Raw genomic sequence first — 27311 nt, forward strand, 5'->3', positions numbered from 1 at the left:
CAGACTGTTATAAATGTGCTTATTGTCCAGAAAAGATAACCACAGTCTTATTGCCATTGCAATAATCTGCACTAAATGACCAGACACGGCAGCGATGATGAGCATCGTGTGGGAGCAGTATCTCAACTATCAGGCATCTCAGCAGCTCCAGCCACTTGACCAGTAAGATCTGAAGGCAGGCTAAGAGGAATCACAGACACCATGGCATGGCAGGAATGAAGCATTCTGCACTCCCTTGTGTAATTAAAAGTGAGAATTGCTATGAACTTCAGTCCTGGAACATTAGTTTTGCCTAAAGAGAAAACATCTTAGGAAGCTCACTAAAAGCAGCACTGCTGAAGAAGGTGCTCCTTTCCCCCATATATGAGGCCAGTTAGTCCCAGGCCAGCCAGACTCTGCTGAACGGCAAGTGTCCCAGCATCCATCCACAGGGCCACTGTCCAACAGCAACATTTCTGCTCCTTCAAAAGAGCCACCTTTGTCTCCACAATTAAAGAAAATGTACAGTACTACCATTGTGCCTAAATTCTTCCAAACCAGAGAAAACACACACAGGAATTAAGTCAGAAGAACTAAGTAAGATACAAGACTGATAAACGTTCAAGCAGATGTAGAAGATCCACTTTACCTTTAAAGACATCAGAGCACAACCATCAAGGACAGAGACTCATATGCGCACCTGAAAGGACTGCCTGCATTTCTCTGCTGCTTGTCAATTAAGCACTGCCAGACAATCAATTTTGGCACCTCCTCTCTCTCTCAGCCTACCTGTAACAATTTCCTGGCTCTGAAGCTGAGGGGGTACCCTGCTTTTGGCCAGCTCTGAGACACGGAAGCAGGTAGGGAACAGTTGGGAGAGGGACTGAAACTAAGTGGGAATTAGACTGAATGACAGATGTTAGGAAGCAAAATTAAACAGTTTTTTTCCTTGACACCAGAACTTAAATACTGAATCATAAGAAAACAGTTGCTACTACTGAAGAAAGCAAAATCTCATTGTTCTTAAACAATGAGGCACCGAACAGGCTGCCCAGAGAAGCTGTGGCTGCCCCCTCCCTGGCAGTGTTCCAGGCCAGGTTGGACAGGGCTTTGAGCAACCTGGTCTAGTGGAAGGTGTCCCTGCCCATGGCAGGGGGGTTGGAACTACATGATCTTTAAGATCCCTTCCAACCCAAACCATTCTACGATTCTAAACTACTTAATATCAGACTGACTTAAACCAGAAGTACCAGAAAACTAGCAAGATTCACAGGCATCTCATTAAAGCAAACTTTCTTCAATATCTTCCTTTACCTAGAAGACATGAGACTTGACTTATACTGGTTCAAAATACCAGATCATGAATCAAAAGTGACTACTTAAGAGACAGAAATCTTTATTAGCTTAAAAAATACATATAAGCATGCAGCACAGTCTTTTCCTAGATGCTTACTGAGCAAAGCTTAAGCAGAGGCAGCCACATTGGTGGGGGTGGGGTGGGGGGGTGTTTAAGCAAATCTGTGTTCACAAGATTAACTGCATCATAACATATTGCTTTGTTATAGCTAGATACTGTGCTTGCACCACAACCTCATCTAGCAATGGTCTGCCTGGTCTTGAAATGACAGAAGTCAATTACTTTTATATGCTAAACCACCACTGACCAACATACAAATACCAAGAAACTAAAGAGAGAGTCACACGGGGTTGCTTTTTCATAAGGATTCCAGCTTGTGTTACCCTGGACCATTCGTTTTAAGCAGATTAATGATGAAGATACACCAATTAGCTGAAAATAACATGGAAGGAGCAGGTATGAGCAGCTTGGAGACTGCTTTTCAGACCCCACCGGGCCAGTCATTCAAATGACTTACCAGAAATGTGGAGCTGCCGCAGGAAGAAGCCAAGGTTTCAGCTGCCTGGGTCAGCAAATGGGACACAGCAACTGCCTGAAAGCAGAGCAAGGAAAGGCAGCTTCTCTGGCAACTCAAAGGCTACTTCAGGCTTCCTGAAGAGTATTTTCAACTACTCAATTATTTTCAACTGCTCAGTCATGATCAAGTCTTTTAAATGCTATTTCATGAGGTCTTCACCCAGGAAAAGAAGCCACACAGCACAATTTACTGTGCCCTTTCAGCCAACATAAAACACTCCACTTCCCTTTTAGGAAAGGAAGGAGGAAGTCTAAGGGACACATATTTTGTAATTAAAGTGGATTCTTAGATGTTTTGTTGAAGAACTTAAGCACAAGACAGAAGAGCGCATGCTTGGCCAGACCACCAAGCCCAGTTCATCTCTGATGTTCAGCTACAACTGGAGGTAGCAGAGCTGCCATCGTGGGCCTGCTCAGGGGCACATTTTGCCTACCACCACAGGGGTTTCACAGTGATCCCCCACGGGCCAGTGTTGGTTAACAGACACGTAAAGTGCTCCTGTGTATGTACGTACTCCAATCCCATCATCAGCAAGGCCTCCTGCACTCAAACCAGAGCCCGGCCCCAGGATCCATGCTTCATTTGCTGGCAGTGACAATGGCAGTTCATTAGGTCTCCGAGAATTAGGAAGAAACCTAGGTGGTCACGGGGACGTAAAGACAACTGCACAGAAAAGCCTGAGAATTGATTTTATGGACATCCTTCCCTCTTCCATAATAGCCTTTCAGAGGATCCACAGCACAGCTCCACTCAGAACCACCTCTACTGCCAATATTAAGACTTTCGGGAGACAGAAAGAAACAAACCTCACAAAGATGAGAACACATATGTGTGTGCACACACACACCCTCACACAGTTTTCTTAGGACAAGTTCACCCATGTCATACTGGCTCAATCCAGCACCAAACACGTATCTGACTGTACAAGCAGCCTCAGTGATTTCAGTGCAGCCTGTGCTTTCAAAGGTAAAAGCATCCCCCCCTTCCCCTTCCCCTTTCCCTCCCTGTCTTCTGCTGCCGCCGCCAGGTCAACTCTGTGCTGGCTGAAAGCCACAGGCATGGTTTCATGCCAGATTAAACAGAGCTGAGCCCACGGCCTGTGCTGACACTGGTGCTCCTCTGACCACACTGACCATGAGCTAAGCAGGGAGTTGAAAATTAATCCAACTAAATTCGTCCACTGAAAAATAACCCAAACGAAAATAAACACAAATAGTTTTCAGGCCGCTCATTGCGTGATGACACACATGCCGGTATGAGCTCAAGCGGGATTGGGCAGTACAGCCCCGCATCAGTTCAATCCCCCAGCAAAGGGAACAGGCAGTCAGGGTGGGCAGGGACCACGTCTGATGGTGGCAGCCCAGACTTTGATCACTTTAAATCAGCTTTAAAACACCTCAAAGAGCCACTAACACAGACCACTTGAACAACAAACAGCACAGTCCTGATCCTAGGGGAAAACCAAAAGAAACACTGCCAGCAGAAGAAAGCCCCCCATTGTATTTAAACTTCTTTTCTCATTCCACCTTAGTGTTTACTTTGTGGTAGGGACAACATCCATTTACCCCACTAAGCAGTTGTGCACCGACTCTCCCTACAGCTGCCAGCCTCCTCTCTTTTGTCAGGAATGGCTTGCCTCCTTAGCAATCCCAACCAGAGGTGTTCCCCAGCCTCCCCACCATCTCTACTCCCTCCATTGTGTCAGCACAACTGTTTGTTGGACTGCACTCTGACCTGAATTGGGGAATTAAGCTGAAAAGCAATTCAAGAATTAAAAAGAAAGAGGGTAAGACAAAAATCCAGCCAGATCAGATCTCTGATGAGATCCACGGTTTGTCACAGAAACACAAAAGTTCACATGCCAGGAAGGTGTGCAAACCGCCAGGAGCAAGGGAGGTGTGACCATGGCTGAAAAACGGACTCATCAACCCCACCACAGCCCCAGCCCAACAGGTAAAGAGCAACTCGCTCTTGCTTTTCTGTCTGGGCTCCTTCAGCGCTGCTTAACACTTCATACCATCTTTGCTATGAGTTAGGAGCACAGACATGGCCAGTTACTCCAGTTTAGTTAACCTAGGTAGCCAATCCCCTCTGGCAGGTCAACAGTCTGTCAATGTGCAGCTAATACCCCAGTTACCCAGCAGGGCACCTGCCCATAGGCCATCTTAACCAAGAGCAAGATAATGTAATACCTTAGATACAGGGTTCAGAGACCTCCCTGGATATTGCCAGCTCTTCATCATTACTTGAAAAAGAACTGATTATGCTTTGTACAGCTCTAAACCAGTTAATACAGGCAGACTCTACTGCAAAGAGTAAGCTCTCATGTAACATCAACCAGCTGGAAGCCAGTGAAATATAAGTGTGCTATTTCCACGCACAGCTTTAGGAAATCTATTATCTAAATATTCTGTATAATTTCTTGGGTTTGCACTTCAAATACAAAACTGAAAGGGTTCAAGAAAAGCTCTCCATAAATCATCTAATATCTGGAAACCCATATTACAGTATGGTTCTAGAGACTTTTATGATTGCTCTGGAATGAGATGACCCTCATTTCTCTTTGAGGAGAAAATTTCTGACACTAGTTAGCTTTTTAGTATGACAGACTGGGGTATATGAAAATGGATTTCAAGTTAAACTAGATGAATTCCAGCTTAAAACCACAACATCTCCTTTTGACAATTTGGGAAATTAACAGTTGGACCAGCTTATTTAGGACATTATTAATGGAGTCAACATCACCCAAAGTCTTTAACATGAATCTGAGGGGTTGTTTTATTGTTGGTTTGGGGGTTTTTTGTTGTGTGTTTTTGTTTTTTTTTTTTTTTTTACACTTTAGCTCCACCAGATGTTATGAATGCAGTGAAATTCTGATGCTTGTGTTATTTGGGTCAGTCTAGGCAATAACAATATCAAAAACAGAGGAGATCATTTCTATCCCCAGAGCGTCACCGAGCTTTCACAGATCTTCTCAAATAATAACTTTAAAAGAGGGAGGACAGAGTCCCTGGTCTCTCACCTTTGTGTATATGCAGGTTGGATTAGGAGATTCTAACTAAGAACAAGCAGGCTCCTTTTCCTCTCATGCCAGCTAGCACTTATATTTCTGCAGGGTTTTACCTGTCAAAAGCCCAGACATTATCACATCAGAGGAAAGACGCTGGCAGGAGGGACTCCTGAAAAATCTTCTGTGCCCAAAGAGTCCCCCACGGCTCTCGTCAGGTGCCCTGGCAGAGCACTCATGAGAGGCAGTGCATTAGATGAGGACAAGTTGGACGTCAGCTCTCACAGAGCCCAAGGACCACTCAGGAGTCCTCAGATCTCAGAGCCTGCTCCAGACGGAGGAGGAGCCTGGCTGGATCTCCATGACCCAGTTATGGACCATGTACTTCTAAGAATAACTTCCACATCAAGTGAGGAGAATTTTCTCCCGTCCCCATAAACATATCCTTTACCCTCATTACATTTTTATTAAGACGTCCCCTCAGCACGAGTGTCAAACAAACCTTTAAGAGACTTGAATTTCTTCAACATGCACACAGTCAGGAGCATGTGTGCATTTCCCTATCTCAGACAACACAGAGCAGACACAAAGAGGAACCCTCTTGACAGAATGGATGCCCAAAGAAACACAGACCGGGGAAAAAACAGCAGAATAGCAGAAAGGAGCATGGGATGAGAGCCTCAGCTTCTATAACCATGGGCTGCTCACTGAGACAAAAAGAAAATGCAGAGAAGCCAGCGAGGTCAAATATCCTTTCCCCTCATCCACTCATTTGATAATAATGATCGAGAAAGTTTGCATTCATAAAAGGCACAGACATATCACATGCCCTGAAAATACAATCCTACTAGCCTTTGTTCAAAGCAGGAATCCCTACACAAATAAAACAAATATTCAAGAGGGAAAAAAATAGGGCTTGTAACAACATTTTTCAACAGATCCTTAGCCAGAGCAGCACTAGTGGGCGCAGCTATAATTACAGCAAACCTACATAATGCGTCTGAACTAGCTTAGCCCTTTCCCTGCAAGCAGAGAAGCTGCCACATCAGTAACTCCGTTGCTAGGGCAACTGCTTACTTTCCATATCAACTGCAAACTCGTTGCTATGGAGACACATATACAAGAAAAATTCCTCTCTATAGCCAAGGACCAGATGGTAGGGAAGTCAGGGAAGTCATGGGCTAGCTGTACTAAATGGGACACACACTAGAGGACATTTAGATCTGTATGTTCACAATAGGATTAATCTGAATGACTGAATTCACAGGTCCAGCAGTATAAACAAAGCCAGGGAACTCCTCATCTACTCCCCATCATGTGATCCTTCATACTCTCGCCAACTATTATTAAACTGCTGAGCTCAATGCAAAGAGGTTTGTACAATCAAGGGCTCAGCATTTTCCCTTCTTCAGCCCAGCTCTCTGACTGGATCCAGGAGATCAGCCTCATCGCAAAGTTACATGAATAGTCACTCTGTAGCCTTGCCAGGTAAGCTTGATGGCATTGCAGCTGAAGTGGAATAGCAGCAGTGCATAAACAAATTCGAGGAGAAAAACGTCTTTTCCTGGCATTCCACACCAGACCTCAAAGCACCAGGACAGGGCAAGTCAAAAACTAAGTGATGCAGCCTGTAAGTCTTCCCCCCCGCCCCCCCCCCTCCCCGCTACAACAATCTCGAACCAGGAAATGCAAGCATTCACATGCAGGCAGAAAAAGCTGCATACTATTAAATACATACTTAGCCCCATGAATATAAATTAGTGGAACCCAAGATTGAGAAAACTACTATGCAAAGGGAATTCAAAAAAGAATTAAGTGTTCAGCAGAACTTTTTTTAGAAAAACGATTACTGAAAGGCTACACAAACAAACACTGGAAAGCACAACTATGAGAGGAAAAGCTTCTAGCTTTTCACAATGTGTCAACGCACATCAACTGGCAAATGCCTGCAATTCCCAGCACTGATTAACTCCTTCCCTCCACACTGTACATGTTTCAGAGCCTATCTTGTTAGCATTTTATAACATGCCATTTGCTAAGTGCTTTTTTTTCCACATAAAAACAGTAAGACAGGCAGACTCCAAACCTGCAGTGTGCTGAATCTGGCTGCAAAGGGGAAGAACTACCATGAAATGATTCCTTAAAGAGGAGAGTCCCCACTTCCCCAGCCCAAAACCAGAGAACCCCTCAGATGGACACCTTCCTTCTGAACAGCAGAGATGCTTGCTGCAAGGTACCTGAATCAACCCCAAGTGTGCGTGCGCACGCACACGGAGGTATTTTCAAAGCCAGCAGTTGACGTTTACTGCTTTCCAAGTCCACAATTAGCTGTCAAGCACCTGATTCAGCAACTCTGACCAAGTGCCAATTCTGCGCTCAGGACTCTGTCTGCCACGTCCTGTCCCTTGGCCAGGACGGGAGAAAAACCCAGCAGGGGTTTTAGAGGACCTGCTTTGATGCATTTTACGTTTGAGATTCTAATCTCATTCACCTTGATGCTGGCTACCTGCAGTTATTAGCATCTCCAGGAGATGGAAGAAATTCTTTCTCATAACCTGGGATTTTCCAGGAATGAATAAAACCCCACCTCGTTATTCATACAAGCAAGGCCTCCCACCACACCTTGTTGTCTAGCTATGTAACCATGGCTCTAATCACAAATTCGAGACGTAGGTGACTAGTCATGCGTTGTGCTCTGCCACTTCCCTGTGGAGAAGCAGCACGTCGTGGCATTGTTCATACGAGCTCAGCAGACTGTCAGATATTTAACAGACTGACATGAAGACAAGTTCCTCATAGGAAGGAAGCTGTAATCTAAATAGCCAACTTGTAAACAGAGGAAGAGGTATAGAACAAAACACAAATGGCAATGTTAAACACATGCCTTGCCAGTTACAATATTTTGGGGTTTTTTATGTGTATTGTGTGAAGGTTTCTTATGGTCTGGGACAGGATCATAAAAGTCTGGTGTGGCACTTGTTATTACAGTCTCACTTCCAAACAAGAATTTAAGACTCTGGTTTACACAAAACAAGATCCAGTTCAGGAACAGGTTTTTTAATCTCACACACAATCTTTCACAGCAACTAATTTATAAAAATACCAACATACAGTGTGTGATCAGCAATATGTGGACAGCAGATTCTAGGGAACATGTTAAAAAAGAAAGAAAAAAAAAGTGTCAACCATTTTAAAAAGGAAAGCTCCAGAGAAAAGGAAGTTAATTAACCTAAAATGAAAAATTGCTAGTTTAGGATCATGTATGAGTCTTCCTCTAGAGTTACTCGAGCTCCTATTCCACAGCATTTAAAGTTAAATTGCACACAAAATAGAGAGAACAGCACCACCAACAGAAGTCTAGTTTCAGGGTAACCAGTTACAAGACAATCACGGCATTTACCTCACTGAAATACAAAAGTTGAGTGCATCTATTGTTTCTGCTAGGAGAAAGTGTCTGCTTTCTGATCTTCAGCCAATTTTAGAGACAGACGGTCAGTGATGTGATTTTACCCGCTATTTATTTCACTAACCTGTGAGAAGGCTTGTGAAATTAATCTGCAAGCTGATATTTTTATCAGTATACTCATACTTTGCCAAAGATTCATCCAGACCACCGTTTCTTGAGACGGTCCCCTTCAGAAACTGATACCTGCTCCCAGGCAGACTGACGCAGTAGAAGGCTATGCAAAGAACTGCCTCCACCACTCGGCTCGCTTCCCTATTCCCTCGCACACAGCCTCTTCCTGCAGACGCCGCTGAGGATTCAGCAATGAAACCAGGCGACAATAACAGAGATCTGAAAGCAAAAATGTGCTCCCCAGGCTTCCACCACCGCACCAGTTGCAGAAGCTACATGAGCCCTGGGAGAGAACGATTGAAATTTCGGTGAACAGTAACTTTCACCTTTGATGTCAAACCTATCTCCTCTCTTCGAACAGTTTCTCTAAAACCTGCTTGAAATGGAACAAAGCTTCATCACCAAAATTCAGAACTACTTCTGTCTGTTTAAGAGAAAGAAAAGTTTTTTCAGATTACAACACAGACCAGGGGAAAAGCGATGGACTCTTACATAAGGCATACCCTTTCACTATACATTTGTATAAGCCAAGAACAGCAAGGAGCCTATTTATAACATGATTACATTCATCTAGTATAGCTGGAAACCATTACCACAGCATGATAACTAAAAACAATATTTAACCACTATGCATGAAGACACCAGCTGGGGGGAAAAGAAAAAACACACACATACACAGATACCCTGAGTACTTTTTTACAGATGTCTAGACAATGAATTTAATAAAATCAGAATGAGCCACGCTAAAGAAATGTTGGCTCTCTGAATTTAATGAATTATGTTACCAGGGACAGCATTGCATATTCTGCATTTCACTGTTACTGACACTTTCCGGGATTAGCAGGTGAGTATTTTCAGAGCCAGATAGGTTTCCATAGTTCCAAACTTACCTGACTTCTGTCTTTGTCCACTTTCTTAAAACACTTATTCAAGGATAGATTATGTCTCACAGAATTTTTCCATCCAGTGGGTGCATTTGCAAAATACGGGAAGTGTTCCAAGATCCAGTTGTATATATCCTTTACGGGCAGTCTTTTGGTTGGCGAGTCCTCAATGGCCATAAATATGAGGCAGCTAAAGGAATAAGGAGGTTTGCAGTTGGGGTTCTGCTTGGCATCATAGGGCATGTCAGAGTGGGCAGGAGACGGCGGCGTGTCATCACCGATGTCCTGAACAGGGCTAACGCTCCTTAACACCGAGTCCCCAAAGCTTTTCAGCAAGTTCTTGCTCTCGTGTAACCAGTTCAAATTAGTTAGTTCTTCATCTTCCATGGCCCCTTTATCTAATCTGATGGCAGGCAAAGAGAAATCTAGGTCCTCATCATCATGAAGTGCCTTTGATAAATCACTATCTTGGTAACGTTGGCTCAATCCGCTGGGAACGCTAACTCCTGAGCCCTCTGGCTTCTTACTGGGAGGCATGACTGGACCCATTTAGACAGCAACTGCTGGGAGAGCAAATCCAAAGGAAGGGGAGAAAGAAACAGAGAGAAAAGTTAGCTCGTAAAAAGATACCGCATAGCATTTTGACAGCTTTTCCCTAACTGGTCACTCGGCCTTTTGCCATCTGCATTAAAAATGACAGACTCACATAAACACTCATCCACAACTGTTGAATAAAATAATCTAAAGTCAGGACAAGGGAAGAAATTTCAGTTGATGGAATAAGATGATAATCTCAATACACCTCAATTTTGCTTGTACATGAAGCCCCATACAGGAAATCCTAAAGACATGTCCCTTTAACGATGAATATGTGTATCAAATCATTGAATACTTCCATTGCATCACTTTAATAAGCATGTGAACTAAAAAAAAAATTACAAAATAAAAAAATAAAGGGGCTTAAGGCCAGTTGCTTCAGATTAAGTTCAGCTGTTTCACTTTTGAGGACAATACAACAGCACCGTGATTAAAGTCACTCTGGTTAAAGGCTAAGGCAGACAAGGATCCAATCTGACTACAGTGGCAGTTGCAACAAAACTCAGAAATGACAGCAGAACTTCAAAACCAGCAAGGGAGGGAGAAGGGAGGAGGGAAAGCAATGCACGGTAGTTTTGGGACCAGGGCCAAGACACAGGGAAACAAGCACCAGAGGAATAGAGCACTTTAAGAATGTATGTAAACAGAGAAGATTTTAACATAAGCTGAACCGTATTTCAAACATGGTAGAAAACAGAGTCAGAAAGACTGCCGTGATGCTCAACAGTGGCCTGGGAGAGGGGGGATGAGCTGCCGAGGGTACTGCACCAGCAGGCCCTGGAGGGACAGCTGCGAGCAGTAATATTTGGGAGGACCTGAGACTTTCAGAAGCTAGGTGAAGTTGGGCACCGGCCCAACTCAAGAGAAGCAGACAGGAGCCCAACAATTCTACTTCAGAAGCAGGAGACAGGCTCCCTTCGCTTCTCCACACAGTAAAACTGCCAGCCAGGATTTAGGTCTGGAGACGTGAACAGAAGTGAAATAAAAATTGGAAAGAGTTAATAATGGATTTAAAAATGATGAAACTTCTTGCACAAACATTGAACAGGAGCAAAATGATTCACTGTATCTAAAACATATCTTCAGCAGTTCCCTGAAGTCATGCAGTCACACAGCTGACACTGTAAATGAAGGGCAAAAAAACTACAGGTAACAACAAAACGTATCGCCAATCTACAGGGAAAAAAGAGCAAGATAGTCATATTTTGGGAAAGAGAAATAATGGACTTTATTTTAGCTGTTACAAAAGGGCAAAAATGAAAGAGGAGAGTTCCTCAGTCTTCCTATAAACACTTTATACCAAAGCAGCCATTGCTAAAAAAGGAACATACAGAACTTTTATGCACAGAAGCCCGTTAACACACACCATCACCCAACAGGCTCAGCGAACATGTGTGGTTTTACACAAGAATCTGGAAGAGGAAAAAATACCGAGGCAGATATAAACACCGGGAGGCCAAACTTACGTAGGTCCCACTTCCTAGCTTTCAAAACAGCGTCCAGCACAGCCTGAAGGTAAATATGAGTATCACCAGCGTCCAGGGGCACCGGCATCGCCTACCTACACCACACACTCAACTTTGACTCCAAATGGAAGTTATGTCCCATGAGCTTCTAAACAGGAAAATTATCTGATGGCTGACAGTAAAGTAATTTAATTGCACTGTTGCTATGACAACATGCTGCTCTCTTTCTGTTTAATTTGCTTATTTGCCAGTATCCTCCCAGAGGGCCGTATCATACTATCCCTTTTTCTTTCTTTCTTTCTTTCTTTTTCCCCCTCTCCAGGAAGCGGTCCTCACGGATGCCGCGGGTGACGGGGCGGCCGCGGCCCCCGCGGAGCCCCCTCGGGCCGGCCACCGCCGCCTGCGGGGAGGCCCGGCGGAGCGCGGGTCCCAGCGGGGCCGCCGCGGGCGGGCGGGAGGGGTGCCCGGAGCTGCCCCCCCGGCGGCGGGGCCCGGCCGTGGCTGCGCCCGGGGGGTGAGGCGGTGTTAACGAGGCCCGTGGCGGCTGCCGCGGCGCCCCGTCGCCAGACAAAGGAGCGCCGGTCACATGAGAGCCCGCAGTTGGGCGAACATTTTTAATCCGCTGCCAATTGCGGGTGCCCCACCAGATATCCGCACAGCCAGCCGCCCGCCCGACGGGGCCCCCGCGCCCGCCCGCCTCACCCGCTGCCCGGCGGGAGCGGCGGCCCCGGCGGGGGGAGGGGGCACACCGGGCGGCCCCCCCGCGCAGCGCTCCCACCGTACTTGTCGCGCCGGGGGGGGGGGGGGGGGGGGGGGGGGGGGGGGGGGAGGGAGGCGGGGGACGGGCGCCCATTGGCCGCCGCCGCAGCCAATCAATGCCGTTGCTAGGAGACTGGGACTGCTCCGGCTGGGCGGGCGCGGGCGGGCGGCCGGCGGCGCGCATACCTCCAATGCCGGCCAGATGTCACCGGCCCTCGCCGGCCCCGCCGCGCCGAGAGGGCAACTTCGCCCCGCGCCCGCCCCGCCGCCGGCCGCCCGCCCTGCGCACCGCGCGGCGCCTCCTTCCGCCTCTTTCTGATACACCCGCGCGGCTGTGTGCGCGCGGCTGTGTGCGCGTATTCAAAAGTCCTTGCCCAAGCGGCTCCCGGAAGCCCCCGGCGGGACCACCTCGGGCCGGAGGCGGCCCCGCGGCTCGGCCCCGCGGCGCGGCCGGCCGGGTTCGGCGGCGCGCACGCCGCGGCCGCGCACCAACTCCTGGCCAAGTTGTGGCGCGGAACGGCCGCGGGGCCGGGCCGGGCCGAGCCGGGCCGGGCCGGGCAGGACCGCGCCGCCCCCCAGGCGGGCCCGCCGGCGCCTTGCGCAATCCCCGCCAACAACAACAGCAACAACAACTTACCTGGCGGGGGGGGGGGGGCGGTGGTTTCACCGCGGTCCCTCCATGGCTGTGGCGCAAACTTTCATCTGACGGAGCCGGGCATCGCGCGCCCCCCGCCTCAGCCCGAGCGCCGAGGGTGCCGCGGGGGTCCCGGCGCTGGGGGCCCCGCCGCCAGCATGGGGCCCGGCCGCCGCCCGCCCCCCGCCCGCCCCGCGCTCCCGACGGGCAGCGGTCCGCCTCGGTGCGAGCCGAAGAGCGAGAAATTGTTTCCACTGCAAACAAAAAAGGCGACACATGACCAGGGAGGGAGGGGAGAGAGGGAAAACGTGGGCTGGGCCAGCCGAGACAGGAGAAGCCGCGGAAGGGAGGGCCGCCGGCGGTGGGGGAGGGCGGCGGCGCGGGCGGCGCTCCTCACGGCAGGCCGCGGGGACCCCGGCCCGCCGCCACCCCCGCGGGGCGCCCGCCGCCGCCAGCTGCTCGGACGGGTCCTCCCGCGGGGGCGCCCGCCCCGCCCCGGCCCGGCCCGGCAGCCCCCGCCCGGCGGCGCGGCGCGGGGTCGCCTCCGAGGCGGGCGCCGCGGGCCTAGCGGCGCCGGGGTCGCGCCGGGCCGGCGGCGTGTGCCGGGGGCGGGCGGGTTCCCCGGGTGGGGAGGGCGGCGGGAAGCGCCCGGGGAGAAGTCCCCGCGGCGGAGAGAAGCGACAGCGCGGCCGGTCCCCGCCGGTGGCAGCGGCGCTCCCACTTGTACGAGTCTCTCCCCCCTGCCCGCGGCGTGACGGGCGGCCCGGCCCGACCGAGCTCGGCTGAACCGCAGTTGACTACGCGGTGGCCGCTGAAGGCACCGCCAAGCACCAGAAGTCCCAAGATGAACACACCGGAGCCTTGCTTCTGCCTCCGCCCTCAGCAGGGGCAGGGGAGACATCTTTCAACACCGAACCACAGGCTCGGTCCCGCACGCCTCCCAGCAGGCGATGAATCCCTGCCGGGGAGGGGAAAGCCTGCACGCCCACCACCGACACACGACTCGAGCCTCCGGTACCGGGAGCGTCCGCCAGCCGGTCTCCAGCACCGCTGCCCTGCTGCGGTGTGAGGAGCCGGACCCGCCAGGGAGGCGGCAGGGCCGGGGCAGCGCGCCCGCGGGCGGCCGCCAGCGGGACAATGCCAGGGGCCTCCGCTGCCCGCCCGCTGCACCGCGGAACTGGGGCCTCCGCCGAGGGTCTGCCTTCACTTGGGCTGGATAGAACGGCGTTACAGAAATCTGCAGTAACTGCTAAGGAAAAAAAACCCAGTTTATTTCTTCAATCTAAGGAAATTTGCCTTAAAATAAGGCCTGGTTTAATTAGGAAGAATGGTGCATTTTCTCCTCTGCTACCATACCTTGACACAACTAGTATTGAGTAAAAAAAGCTTACCATCAGTTAAATTAATTGGAGGGAACTAACTTGATTTAAAAATTAAAAAGAAGTTGCCCAGTCTAGACAGCACTAGTTAGCCGTGCAGTCTCTCATATGCAATGTGCTTGATCTCAAGCAGCTTCAGTGATTCGCAGCACAGAATTAAGGTATGGCTGTTCACTCGCAAAACAAGTACATGAAATTGTTTTGTAGCTGATCCACAAAAATCAAGGATTTTCTGCTCTGGGTAAACAAGGCTTGCAGATTTAGCGTACTTCAAAATTAATTTTCCTTTCAGTACAGAAAAGATCTACTGCAGAAATGTATAAACAACACCAGTTAGAAATACAGGTATATTGGTAAATTGTTTCCAATGCAGCTCTGGACACAGAAATTATCCCTAAGCCAAGAAGAAAAGCATTTTAGCCATTTTATTTAGAAAAGTTAGGACAGCTGTCTCAAGACCTTGCAGGAATTCTGTGCTGGCCCACACAGTCAATATTACCCTGCTTAACCAGGATCACCACTGTATCCTCCTGCGTATCTGTGTCTGTACTTAAGTCATTTCCCAAGGCATAGGTTACCTCTTTTAATCTCTCTGACACTTGCGAAATTCATGTTTTTAGACAAGAGTGGCAGCTACCTCATTCTCAAAGTGCAGGGCTGAAAAGTGCTTCGTTGATTCTCTCAGACTAGAAATTCCTGTCATAACTTGCTAAGACCTTCTTTTGCCCATAGCTTTCCCTCTCCTACCCAGTGAACTCCTTTTTCACATTCTTGCATATTTTCAAGAAGACATGCCAGCAGCTGGATTGAAGAATGGGTAGAATACCTATCAGGCAGCAGAGTATCACCCCTACCCACTGGTAACCCAGCCCTGTGACTCCACCAGCGCGAACACTCCAACAGTCAGCAGACCATTAGTTTACACAGTTCTTATCTCATGGCCGTTTGGTTTCAAAGCCAAACTAAATTACCAAGTCATAACTCCACCCACCTGAACTTACTCCAAATGCTTTAGACGTTTTTCTGAGTGAATCAACATGTGTCTTTATCAGCAAGCAAGATTTATTGCATTTATCATCACTTGTAAAAGTCAAGTGTCTTAGAACAGACTACCAAGAAGAATTCAGCTAATGAGAAGTATTTCTGAAGTCAGAAGGGGGATGCCTCTGGAGATGGAGGGTAGCATGCAAAGAATATTACACCTTGAATATCTTATGTACACATTCTGTTCAGGTACACTGCTCAGCTCTGTTCAAAATCAGTTCCCCGTCAATACTGGTGGAATAAGACCAGTTCCAGAGTTTTATATCTTTTCCATGGTGGGCAGGAATTTCCCCAGAGTGCACACTAAGGTTTACAGTGAAGGACCACTGCGAGACATTTGCCATGTAGGCAGAAAAGCCAGCATGATCAAGCACAGGAGCCAGCAGCGGGTGATGCAGAAGCCTAGGAGAGCAGGGGGACAGACCACAGGCCGGGTCAGAGGGCTGGCACGGTGCTCCCTACTGAAGCACCCCCTGAGGGGCAGCGGCCTCTCACTGGCTCCCACTCACCCCTGAGCTCAACAGCAACTGCAGCTGCTGACTTGCAGAGCAGTAAAATACCAGCAGCAAGGTAAACACCGGTATCTTCCCTCTTGGGAAGACTGTCCCCCAGCTTCTTCTGACTCTTTGCTGGAATACTTAATATGACTAAGAAAGGAGAATACAGTCTCATACAGCACCACTGAAAGATCATTAACTGCTGGCTTAGAGACTACAGCAGCATCAGAACATCTGACATACAGCCATCAAGTAACTCACTGTAATCTTAGGCAAGCCACCAAATTTATTAGGCTGTTGATTTCCCCATTTCTAAGACAGCAATAATACTAACTCATTTAGGAAAAGATTTGCAACACTGACAGATGAAAACTGTTTGTACATCAAGACCAAAGTATTTGCCGTACCGAAGGCTGATTAGAAGTACCAACATTGTAGAGCTGCACTTTAGCCTTGTGGGCTAATATACAACAGTCTAATCTTTCCACTCAAATTTCAGAATACCAGCTGCAGATATTGCAGTATCTAATGAGGATTTCCAGCCATCTCCCTATACTCCTTTATCTCTTATCCTCCTCTAGACTGGAATCCCTGATAACCTCCCACAAGCCATCGAGCACATGAGCACAGCAAGGGTCACAGGCTCTTTACCAATCCTCCAAAGCTCATCTTCCCCCCTCCATCTCCATCTCTGCTAGAAACATCTTCCTTTGCTAGTATTACGACCATGGCACATGACCTTGCTAATATTTCTGCTTTCTGCCCTCTGACCTCACCAGTCTCACCATTCAATAGACCTGCACTTCTTATCCTCACTTTTAAGACCCCATTCCTAACCTGATGTCCAATTGTCATGTTCTCATTGACTGGCATCCTTATCAACGTTTATTCTTTCTACATCAGAGTCAAATTTCTTCCCTGAAGTCTGCTGCAAGTTTGCCAACTAAGCTTGCTCATTAGAATTTATAATTTGACATGCAGCTGTACACAAAACCCTCCCAATTCTGAAAGGGTGCAAGGTACCTTTCATAGACTGAAGCGGACAGGGCTGCTGCCCCTTGTGATCAGTGATCAGATCTCCCCAGTGCGATGCATCCCAGGCTCTAACACTTTACACTGGCCATCTTGCTTTGTTCCCGTTCTTCCCCCACGCAGAATGACCAGTGTCCCCCAATCAATCTTGCCATTTCTAAACTTCTGTTTTCTCTGAGGCAATGGATTTAATCTTGTACAGAGCAGAAGCACGTGGACCACCTTCGGGTACTACTAAGAACTAAATCATGAATATAGTATGTGTTTGCTCATTTCCTCTTTCACAACTCCCATTCCCAGCATTCTTCTCCAGTCCCTCATACAGAACCAGCAGTATCAACACTTCTTTATTTTTAACCACGGCAGAGCAACCTGCCGTTGTTGTTTGCACTATGCCCAGTTTTGGGGCAGAGAAACAGCCGTATCTGAATTCCCACCTGAACAGCCAGAGTCTCTGCCGCGGCCAGAGGTAACACACCTAACCTGCTGACAAACAGTGCCTTGCTCCCGTAAAAAAAGAGCAGCTCTTGCCTTGCAGCTGCTCTGAGCGCAGTTGTATCCTGCCTTCCTGCCCCATGTCTTCTACAAGCATGCGCTCCCCCTTTCTTCTCCCACCCCACGCACTAGCTAAAGATATAAGCTGCACACGCAATGAAGGCCCAGCTTACAGATGAGAGATCTCTATCTTTTGCTTATTCACTTGGGACCATGGAATCAGATTTACAAAGCATTTTTCCAACCTTTCATTTAATTATTCTTCAAGTTCTCATTTGCCCCAGCTGGCAAAACCCAACAGAAACAGAACTGAATAGGTGAGAAAAGAAGCACCATGAAGCTTTGTCAGAAGTGCAAGCAAACAAAAGTGTCTACAGCATTTCTGTTTTACAGGCTAAAATGTAATGAATTTCTTACAATAAAAATCCAGAGTTTTAATGAAATAATTCCTTTATAAAATAATGTATGCACATTTACGATGTTCTTGTAGTAACACTTACTTGCAGCTTCTAAGCAAATGAGTATACTTAGCGCTAAAATTATATACAGCTGACAAGTGTGTTTCTGTACATGAGTGCAGTGGGAGGAGAGTATCATGCATGCTAGTTTGTCCTACATACATTTGTTAAAACAGGTTGTCGTGGTTTAGGCCCAGCCGGCAACCAAGCACCATGCAGCCACTTGCTCACTCCTCCGCCCCCCCAGTGGGATGGGGAGGTGAATCAGAAAAAGAAGTAAAACTCATGGGTTGAGATAAGGGCAGTTTAGTAACTAAAATAAAATGAAATATAATAACTAATAGTAAGAATAGTAATGAAAAGGCATATAACAAAAAGAGAAATAAAACCAAAGGAGGAAAAAAAAGCGATGCACAATGCAGTTGCTCACCACCTGCTGACCAATGCCCAGACAGACCCCGAGCAGCAATCCATCCCTCCCAGCCAAGTGCCCCCAGTTTATATGCTGAGCATGATGTTCTATGGTATAGAATATCTCTTTGACTAGGTTGGGTCAGCTGTCCTGGCCATGCTCCCTCCCAGCTTCTTGTACACCTCCTTGCTAGCAGATCATGGAAAACTGAAAAAATCCTCCATTTAGGATAAGCACTACTTAGCAACAACTGAAACATCAGTGTGTTATCAGCATTATTCTCACACTAAATCCAAAACACAGCACTGTACCAGCTACTAAAAAAAAAAAATAACTTTATCCCAGCTGAAGCCAGGACAGAAGTCCATATGAGAGATGCTTTTCCACTGTAATTACACCAACATACTAGCACCCCAAGCACAAACGAGGCTTGTAGTGGTAAACGGAAGCTTCTGCCAGTGCAGCTTATTTTAGTAGCCCAGCCAGTGGGAAGTAAAACGTTGCTGGGATAAACATATCTTTACTGGAGTCTTTAGCTATAATGGCTATATTGGTCTGAAATCACACCTAACCTAACACAGCTGGTACATTCATTTCAATACAAGCCAGTATTTCTGGTACTGTTGCAGCGTTTGAAGAGGCTGAAAAAAGAAAGAACTGTTTTCTGGGGTTTGGTGCGCAGACCCTGCTATCTGTTGTACAGGTGTAATGCTGCAAAATGTGGCCTGAATTATCTCAACATTAGTATTCACCATTTGGCAGCTGAAGTCAAACATACAAGTAATCAGCAGAACCAGAAATCAACTGAATTTTTGTTCTTAAAAGCAAGGTGGAGGAAAAGCAGCAGCCAACACTACACAGAAGTAAAGATCAGAAGTTTGGGGGAAAACTATAATGGAGAACCAAGTTCTTTTTATAAAGTTCCCAAACGGTACTGCCAAATTGTATTTCTAAAACTAAGACAAAATTCTTTCAGGACAACATCTCAAGTCCTGCCTCAGGTTTCCTGAATGTAAGCTATTCATTTCGTCACAGACTTCAGGAGTCTGTTCTTTATTTGTGTATCTACGCACAAAAAATTAAGTTGCAACAGGGCCTCACAGGTAGTGAAGTCTGTGTTCACATCTCATCAGCTGAGGACCTCAGGACCTGACACTAAACACAATTTGGTATCACTAGAGCTGTAAGCTAGTAGGCGATTATTCTCCTCTGACCATTTGTTTGCCTCAGGTGGGTTTCCTAGCCACAATGGTACTGGGTCCCAGCTTGATTTCCAGCTCTTTGTAGCACAGCATATTCCAGGGTGCTTTCCTCTACTCACCACTCGGTGCTACTCTTCCGTACATTTCTTGAACACTGTTCCCAGAGGAAATCCTGTAAGATGCGGGTCCAGATTCCCAGATTGCGGCAATGCAGAGACAGCTACGAGAGCCTGTCTGAGGTGATGTAGTGATGAAGCACAAGCAAGGCTGACCCTACAGTTGTGTCTGCAAAGGCATGCTGAGAGGATGCAGGTTTTGGGAAACAAACAAAGTGTCATAAAATGATTAAGCAGACTTCTATCCTTGGTGTGGTTTTAGTACTACATATCAGCCTACCAAACACATCAGGGAGCAAGAAATGTAAAGCAATGAAAAACCGCAGTGGAAGGACTAAAACGACTCAGTAGCACCTGCAGAAGGCTTCTGCGCTGTCCTGTGCCCCCCTCCACAGCCACAGGCAGGGCCGGCTCCAAGGCTGAACCAGAGAGTAGCCGCCAGGCAGAACAGATAAACAAGATTTGGGAAGGAAGGAGGAAAGCTGGCACAGAAAAAAAAAAGCACAACTAAATTACCTGCAACCCAGCAGCAACTTCTGTTGCCAGCTATGGCCAGAGAACCACCCTCTGGCTGCCACATTCATGTCCTGTGAGGTGGGTTTCCCTGCAAGTAGCTTTTGGCTTCTCCATGGTGACAGAAGTTCATTATGATTATGGCTGACTCATCCACTGGGGCATTAATTTATGCTGGGACTTTTGGCACTGCTCCAGTCTTTTGGGCAACAGGTAACTTCAGTTAACAGCTGCGGTCATCTGGGAGGTACGGTGCATCTGACACCTCACAGATTTTTTGCAGGCAAATTTGTCATTCCACAGGTTTCTCACAGGGATGCCACAAGAATGGAGTGGGCCTTGGCAGCCAAAACACTAGGAAACAATCTTGGCAATTTTTTTTCTTTAAATCTGCAGTCCTGTAAACACTGATAGTTATGCCTCCCTCTAAGGTTCAGGTAGTTCCAGCAGAGTTTAGCACTTCCATAAGCATTTCAAGGACAAAAAAATGCTATGCCTATAACAAAATTTTGAAGCATGTTTGAGGAGAAAAGTCACTTTTACTGCTTGTATGCAGGTAGAGGGTTTTACTTATTCCACATCACTTGTCACATAACCTTCAGTATTTTTTTCCATAATGGAAAAAAGAAATACAACATGAAATCAACCCAATATCAAACCAAACGTCATATATAACAAAAAACCCCCAACCCAAACTACCACTGGAGAAACGCCTGCAGATTAGACCAGCACTGGGCAGCAGAGTGGGGGCTTCAGTAGAAGACAAAGGCCAGTCAAGGCTGGAAGGAGACAGGCTGTCCTGCCACAAGCCAGCCAGCAGCCGAGGAGCCATCCTTTTGCCATGCTGTTGAACAGAAGGCCCATGTAATGACAACTGCAAAACTCATTTAAGCTCTGAAAAGGTGACTAATGAGCTCATTCATGCTGCCTATAAATTATTCACTACAACACTGACCCCACTCAAGACAAACAGCAAAGCAAACTTTAAATACAGGGATCAGGAGCCTCCTGTGTGGTGGGCTTCTGCCTGTAAAACTTTTTGCAATCAAACAGACACTTCACTTGCTTCTGCCCCTTGTTAAACTCGCTCCGCTGTTCAGGCCTTCTTTTTTACTACCTCTCGTGGAGTTAAAGCAGCTGCTACATATTTATTTCTCTGTTGCCAAGTCTTTTTCATTAGTAGTTGCAGGTAATCACAAAGTGCTATAAATAGCTTTAAATTATATTCTTCAGAAATTAAAGTCTGACCTCAAAATGAAGGCCAGGTCTAAAGAAGTAAGAAGACCACAGCACATGCATGTTTAATGAGAAGCAGCCCATCTCCAGAGCCTGTGCTTATAGATACTTCTATGAACATCAACGATTTTGTGCCAAAATAAAAACAGACGACTTTAAAAAACACACATTTTTTTAGGTGCTGGATCAAACAAGCTTTTGATATGTCATCACAGTTTAACCCCAGCCGGCAGCTAAGCACCAAGCAGCCACTCGCTCACTCCTCCATCCCCCAACCCCTGGTGGGATGGGAAGGAGAATTTAAAAAAAAGTAAAACTCATCGGTTGAGATGAGAACATATACTAACTAAAATAAAAATTAAAAAAATAAAAATAATAATAGTAATGAAAAGGGATATAATGAGAGAGAAATAAAACCCAAGAAAGACAAGTGATGCACAATGCAATTGCTCACCATCTGCAGAGTGGTGCCCAGACAATCCCCGAGCAGCAATCTGTCCCTCCCAACTGACTGCCCAGTTTATATACTGAGCACATCCTATGGTATGGGCTATTTCTTTGGCTAGTTCAGGTCAGCTGTCCTGGCCATGCTCTCTCCCAGCTTCTTGTGCACCTCCTGGCTGGCAGAGCATGGGAAATTGAAAAGTCCTTGACTTAGGATAAACTCTACTTAGCAACAACTAAAACATCAGTGTGTTATCAACATTATTCTCATACTAAATCCAAAGCACAGCACTGTACCAGCTACTAGGAAGAAAATTAACTCTATCCCAGCCAAAACCAGGACATATGTTTAGAAACATCCTATTTCTAAGGAGACTTTTGTTATCCTATTTAGCATGAAATAGGAGCCAGGTTACAGTTCAATGTTAGCAGCGTGAGCAGTGCTGTTTGCTGCTGGGGTGGTTGGTGGCTGGAACAGGCACTGGCTTTCTTCAAATGGTACTTTTCTTTGGAAGATAAATTGCTCACAATATTTACAAGTTAAGTTTAGTAACTTGTGGCATGTTGAACCAGCAACTACGAAGTGACATTAAAGACACAGTCTTATATGACATGTGTCTGATCTTCAGTGGAAAAACATTACTCACACCTTTAGTTACACAACTCAACTCCAAAGGTCAGAAACAACTAGATAAAAGGGAAATCCAGGAATTACATTGCTGAAGTCCAGTCACTGTGTAAGATACGAAACAAGGTAAAGTGTGGGAGATGTAAGGCAACATCACAGTGATATCTAAACACAAAGGAAAAAAGGCACTAGCAAAGGAAATTCACAAATGAAATAATCATTGCAATTTTCAGTAATCACTCTGTTTCTTCCAAGCTGGAAACACTGTAGCTAAGCAGAGTAAGAACTTCTGCACTGCTTGAAGAAAAGTACTTTACCACCTACCAACAACCATGTGGCTAGTCTTCATTTATTTACATCCACAATTCTGAATTTACCAGAGACTCACAGAAACCCTGTTGCCCTGCTAGTACTGCTCTTTAAAATGATGATTAAAAAAAAATCCAAATGCCCTGACAAACACCAAGACAGCAACGGAGCAGCCTACACCACATAGCATGCAAGTCTTAACTTATCAAAAGCTCTCCACCTGACAAGATTCCTGAGCCTCTCATAGCTGAAGGGTGTTGGCAAAGGGCTGCTTTGAAACCCCATCACATGCTGGACCCCACTAACCTGTCTGGCAAGCGGAGTTCACCTCCCAGTTCAGTGGTGGGAAACAGAGGCGCTTCCTGCAGCCGACTCCCCACACTCTGCTCCTCATTTCCCTAATGAGGCCCAGCAGTGATGTCAGTTTTGCCCCAGGCATGATTTGGTCCAAATAAAAACAACCTACAGTTGGCTGCAAAATCAGAGGAATGCCAGATCTGGGGGAGGATGAGCAAACAAACTGACGGTACAGCTTTTAACTCTGTGCAGCAAAGCCAACACTTGGCTACAACTGCCAATGAATCTCTTGACTGGTGAATGCCACTACACTTGTTGAGGGTGCCATGCATGGCTCTGACCTAAGCGGTCACCGGGGCGCTCCTGAGACACCGGTTTCAGCAAATTCACGCAAGACTCTATGCCATGGGTAGGGCACACAGCCAGCGCCTGTCAACAGGGTAATCCTCACCACCACCCTGGGGCCAGCTGATGTTGCTAAAATGAAGGCAGCTGGATCATGCTGGGTACCAGGGCAAACTCAGTCCAATCCACAGCCATGCACAGCTGTTACCTCTACTGGAAAACTGCTTCTGCAACTCCTCCTCCCCCTCAGCTCTCCAAACCCCATAATCTCATGGCTCTCGAGACCCCAGTATGTATGCATCTGTCAGGAAGGTTGGGCTCCTCTGCGCTTTGGTAATCATTGCAACAAAGTGTTGCTATTTCTTACCAGAAAACAGCAAATTCAGATGTTCGCAAAGCAAAAAACTCCTATACTCAACTCAAAGGCTTCTCTATTCATCTACGACCACACGCAGGTCCTAATCCAAAGAAAGCTAACACTTACACACTCCAGTAGCTACAGGGTAGTCAGTGGGAGAGTGCAGCTTCACAGAATGAGAAGGTCCCTAAGCGCTGGCCAGATAAGGCCAGAGAATAATACGTTTATTACCCTTACTTTTACTTATTTCTCTCTATTGTCACAACTACTGCAGTAGTGGAGAAGGCAAAACAGATGGGCTTGAACAAGCAGTGCCATCAGTAACTTACTACTTGCTCTTCTGTGCTGGTGTTGCACAATCCTTGTACACAGCCATGGTTGACTCTGGATTCTCATATACACCCATCAGATTTAGGGAGACAGAGACATGCTGCACTCACACGTGAAACATGGGACTGCAACTGGGCCTAAAGACACTCTCTGTCTGGAGACTCCCCACAAATCCAGCGTGGGAAGGGGTCCCTGGCACATGAGCTGCTCTGGGAAAGTAATCCCAGCACATGCCCCCTAGATATGTACCAAGGGCCTGTGGTATAATGTACTGAGCAAGCAAAGAAAGAGCAACTGTCTCTGCATCAAAATGCTGCATTGGGTTTGTGTGGCAAGACTTTAGTAGTAGGGAGGCTACAGGGGTGGCTTCTGTGAGAAGCTGCTAGAAGCTTCCTCTATGTCCAGTAATGCCACTGGCCAAGGCTGAGCCAACCAGTGACAGTGGTAGGGCCTCTGTGATAACATATTTAAGAAGAAAGAAAAAAACTGTTGGGGAACAGTAGCCGGTAAAGAGGAGTGAGAATATGTGAGAGAAACAACTCTGTAAACACCGAGGTCAGTGAAGGAGGAGGGGGAGGAGGTGCTCCAGGTGACAGAGCAGAGATTCCCCTGCAGCCCATGGTGAAGCCCATGGTGAGGCAGGCTATCTCCTGCAGCTCATGGAGGTCCACAGTGGAGCAGATCTCTACCTGCAGCCTGGGGAGGACCCCACAATGGAGCAGGGGGATGCCCAAAGGAAGCTGTGAACCTGTGGAAAGCCCACGCTGGAGCAGGCTCCTGGCTGGACCTGTGGAGAGAGAAGCCCATGCTGGAGCAGGTTTGCTGGCAGGACTTGTGACCCCATGGGGGACCCACGCTGGAGGTGTGTGACGAACTGACCACAACCCCTATCCCCTGCCCCCCTGTGCCACTGGGGGGAGGAGGTAGAGAAAATCAGAAGTAAAGTTGATCCTGGAAAGAAGGGAGAGGTGGAAGGAAGTTGTTTTAGGATTTGCTTTTTATTTCTCATTATCCTACTCTGATTTGATTGGTAATAAATTAAATTAATTTCCCCGAGTTGAGTCTGTTTTGCCCGTGATGGTAATTGTTGAGTGATCTCCCTGTCCTTATCTCAACCCATGAGCCTTTCGTTATACTTTCTCTTCCCTGTCCAGCTGAGGAAGGGAGTGATAGAGCAGCTTTGGTGGGGACCTGGTGTCCAGCCAGGGTCAACTCACCTCAAATGCTTATCAGCAAAGTTTTCAAGAGACAACAGGAAAACTAGAGGACAATAAGGCAAATTTAGCCACTTAGGTGTGCAACACTGAATTTGGACAAGGACTGTGTACTTTTACTGGATTTTGTTGATGGCTCTCCTAACACACATATACACTTTGACTTGGCATCTACAAACCCCTCCGGACTTGCAGAACAGCCCCGGTTAAGCAGCTGATCTGCGTGAGTGAGCAAGCACGTGTGTGCAGGGAGGTGTGTGTGTGCATGCACGCCATGGCAAGTATGTGCACAAGTCTCTTCAAGACTGGGATTTTAGTTGTCAAGTACCCAGAGGGTGTCCTTTCCAAAGTGAACAAGTTCTACTTGAGCAGGGTTTTTTCTTTCATAGGTCAGGCAAATGGAACAAGATCTTGAAAGTGGCCAGACAAATTTATGCCTGTGCTTGCCTTATGGAGTGGGAAGTGCAATACCAGTGCCTACAGAGTCTTAGGGAGGTGGGCTGAAGCTGCTCTCAGGTACCCCAGTGCACTGTGGCTCTCATGCACTATTTGATAGCACCCACAGATTTATGCCAGTGCTAACTAAATAAGCATCCAACCCTCTACCTTTATGACTCCTTTTATGCCCCTGTCACATTACTCCATTTAGCCTTTACTGTAAGAGCTGAAGAAGACAGTCAGACCAAAGCTCCTCTTGCCCACATCCTGGTTCCAGCCATATCCTAAGGAAGGGCAGGGCAAACGCACAGTGATGCCCTACAGTATTCTTCTGTTTACAGAGTCCTGCTGCTTAAAAGCTTCAGCTCAAGATGCAATTAGATGCTGTGTTATGCTATGAGCCCAAGATACTTTTCTTCTATTGACTTGTCTAAAAAAAGTTCATGTAAGCTTCAGTATCAACAACAGCCTGTAGCAAGGAGTTCCATGTTTTAATTACTGTGAAAAAAGTTCTTCCTTTGCTTTAAACCTGCCACCTGGTAGCTTTACTGAAACCCCCATTTCTCACATTATGATAATTATTGTATATCTAGGACATGGGCTCATGTCTATGTAGACTTCTCTTGATTTTATAGTGCCTTTTTACTGCTCAGGCAGTGCTACTAGTACACTTAATTCTATTTCATTCATTGAAGTGACTACAGGTATACATAAACAATAAAACATAACACATAAACATACCTATCAATGACCATCTAATCATACAGTCATAATTATATTGTGTCTACCCAGATAGGAGAAAAGGGTATTTTTTTCAATAAAATGGTCCTTACCACATGCTCTCCCTTGTTGTCTCACTCTGTGGTTTTCCCTTTATAGTCTCACTTGAAGTACCTGGAGCTTTTCCAAGCACTTAGTATGTCCATACAAAATGTGGAAGCAGATCATTCCAGCTGACGATATCTTTATCCATGGAGAGGACAACAGCTGGAAGATGCTGCCTCACACAGAAACAAGCTGTAATGAATCAGGCTCTATGCAGGTTCAGTCCTCTAAAAAAGCTGCAGCTTCAGAGTTACCAAACTTCTCAGGGGGGCTCCAGTGCAAGTCACAGCCTCTGGCTTACACCTGGCACCTGCCTAAGACAGCAGGAGCACGGCCAAGGTGGAAATGACCTGGGAGATGAGGAAGGACCATGGAGTGTGGTGAGAAGGGCTATAGGGAAGGGACAGAGTACTTTCAAAGAGTGGCATGGGGCTAGGTCGAGTCCAAGGTGGTAATATAGGAAGCAATGGCCTTGCATCATCTTGTACTCAAGTTTCAGCTCTGGCCCCATGTGAGAAGGGCAACACACCCTCCAACAACCTGCACTCATCATTATACATTACCTCCTTGTGCTTGGATCGATGCAATAATAATAACCAAGAGTGAACATACATGCAGAAACTTATTTTCCACTCAAAGTATGCTGAATTCTTCACCTGCTCTTCCAGCTACTGGGAGCACTTCCTAACCACCACGCACAGTGTGGGGCAGGAGACCTGTCCATTTTGAGGCAAAGACCAGCAGTGTTTTGCAGCTCAGCTGGCAGGATGTTTTTGAAAGCAGCTCAGTTCAGTCAACAATCTCCCCCTAGAGTCCAAGTACATCACCTCAAAAATATGTCTCAGCTCTTCTGGCCCAGAGCCTGGGAACCCAAATTTGTTTCTGATCCAGGTCCTCCAGCT

At 47.0% G+C, this 27311-nt stretch overlaps 1 protein-coding gene across 13 annotated transcripts in view; it reads right to left on the bottom strand.

Moving 5' to 3' along the window:
* The window catches only part of FOXN3 (forkhead box N3), a 218092-nt gene that overhangs the window by 127875 nt on the left and 62906 nt on the right, over positions 1–27311 (bottom strand). For 8 of the 13 annotated variants that reach the window (XM_074868577.1, XM_074868576.1, XM_074868574.1 and 5 more), the window contains one exon: positions 9388–9944. In XM_074868577.1, the coding sequence (XP_074724678.1) occupies positions 9388–9930 (543 nt within the window). In that variant the 5' untranslated portion in view covers positions 9931–9944. Of the gene's footprint in view, positions 1–9387; positions 9945–11444; positions 12111–12840; positions 13077–27311 lie in introns of those variants that run through there. The other 5 variants (XM_074868571.1, XM_074868568.1, XM_074868567.1 and 2 more) reach the window with 4 other exon arrangements.

Source organism: Strix uralensis, chromosome 4 (assembly GCF_047716275.1).
Source record: "Strix uralensis isolate ZFMK-TIS-50842 chromosome 4, bStrUra1, whole genome shotgun sequence".
Taxonomy (NCBI): domain Eukaryota; kingdom Metazoa; phylum Chordata; class Aves; order Strigiformes; family Strigidae; genus Strix; species Strix uralensis.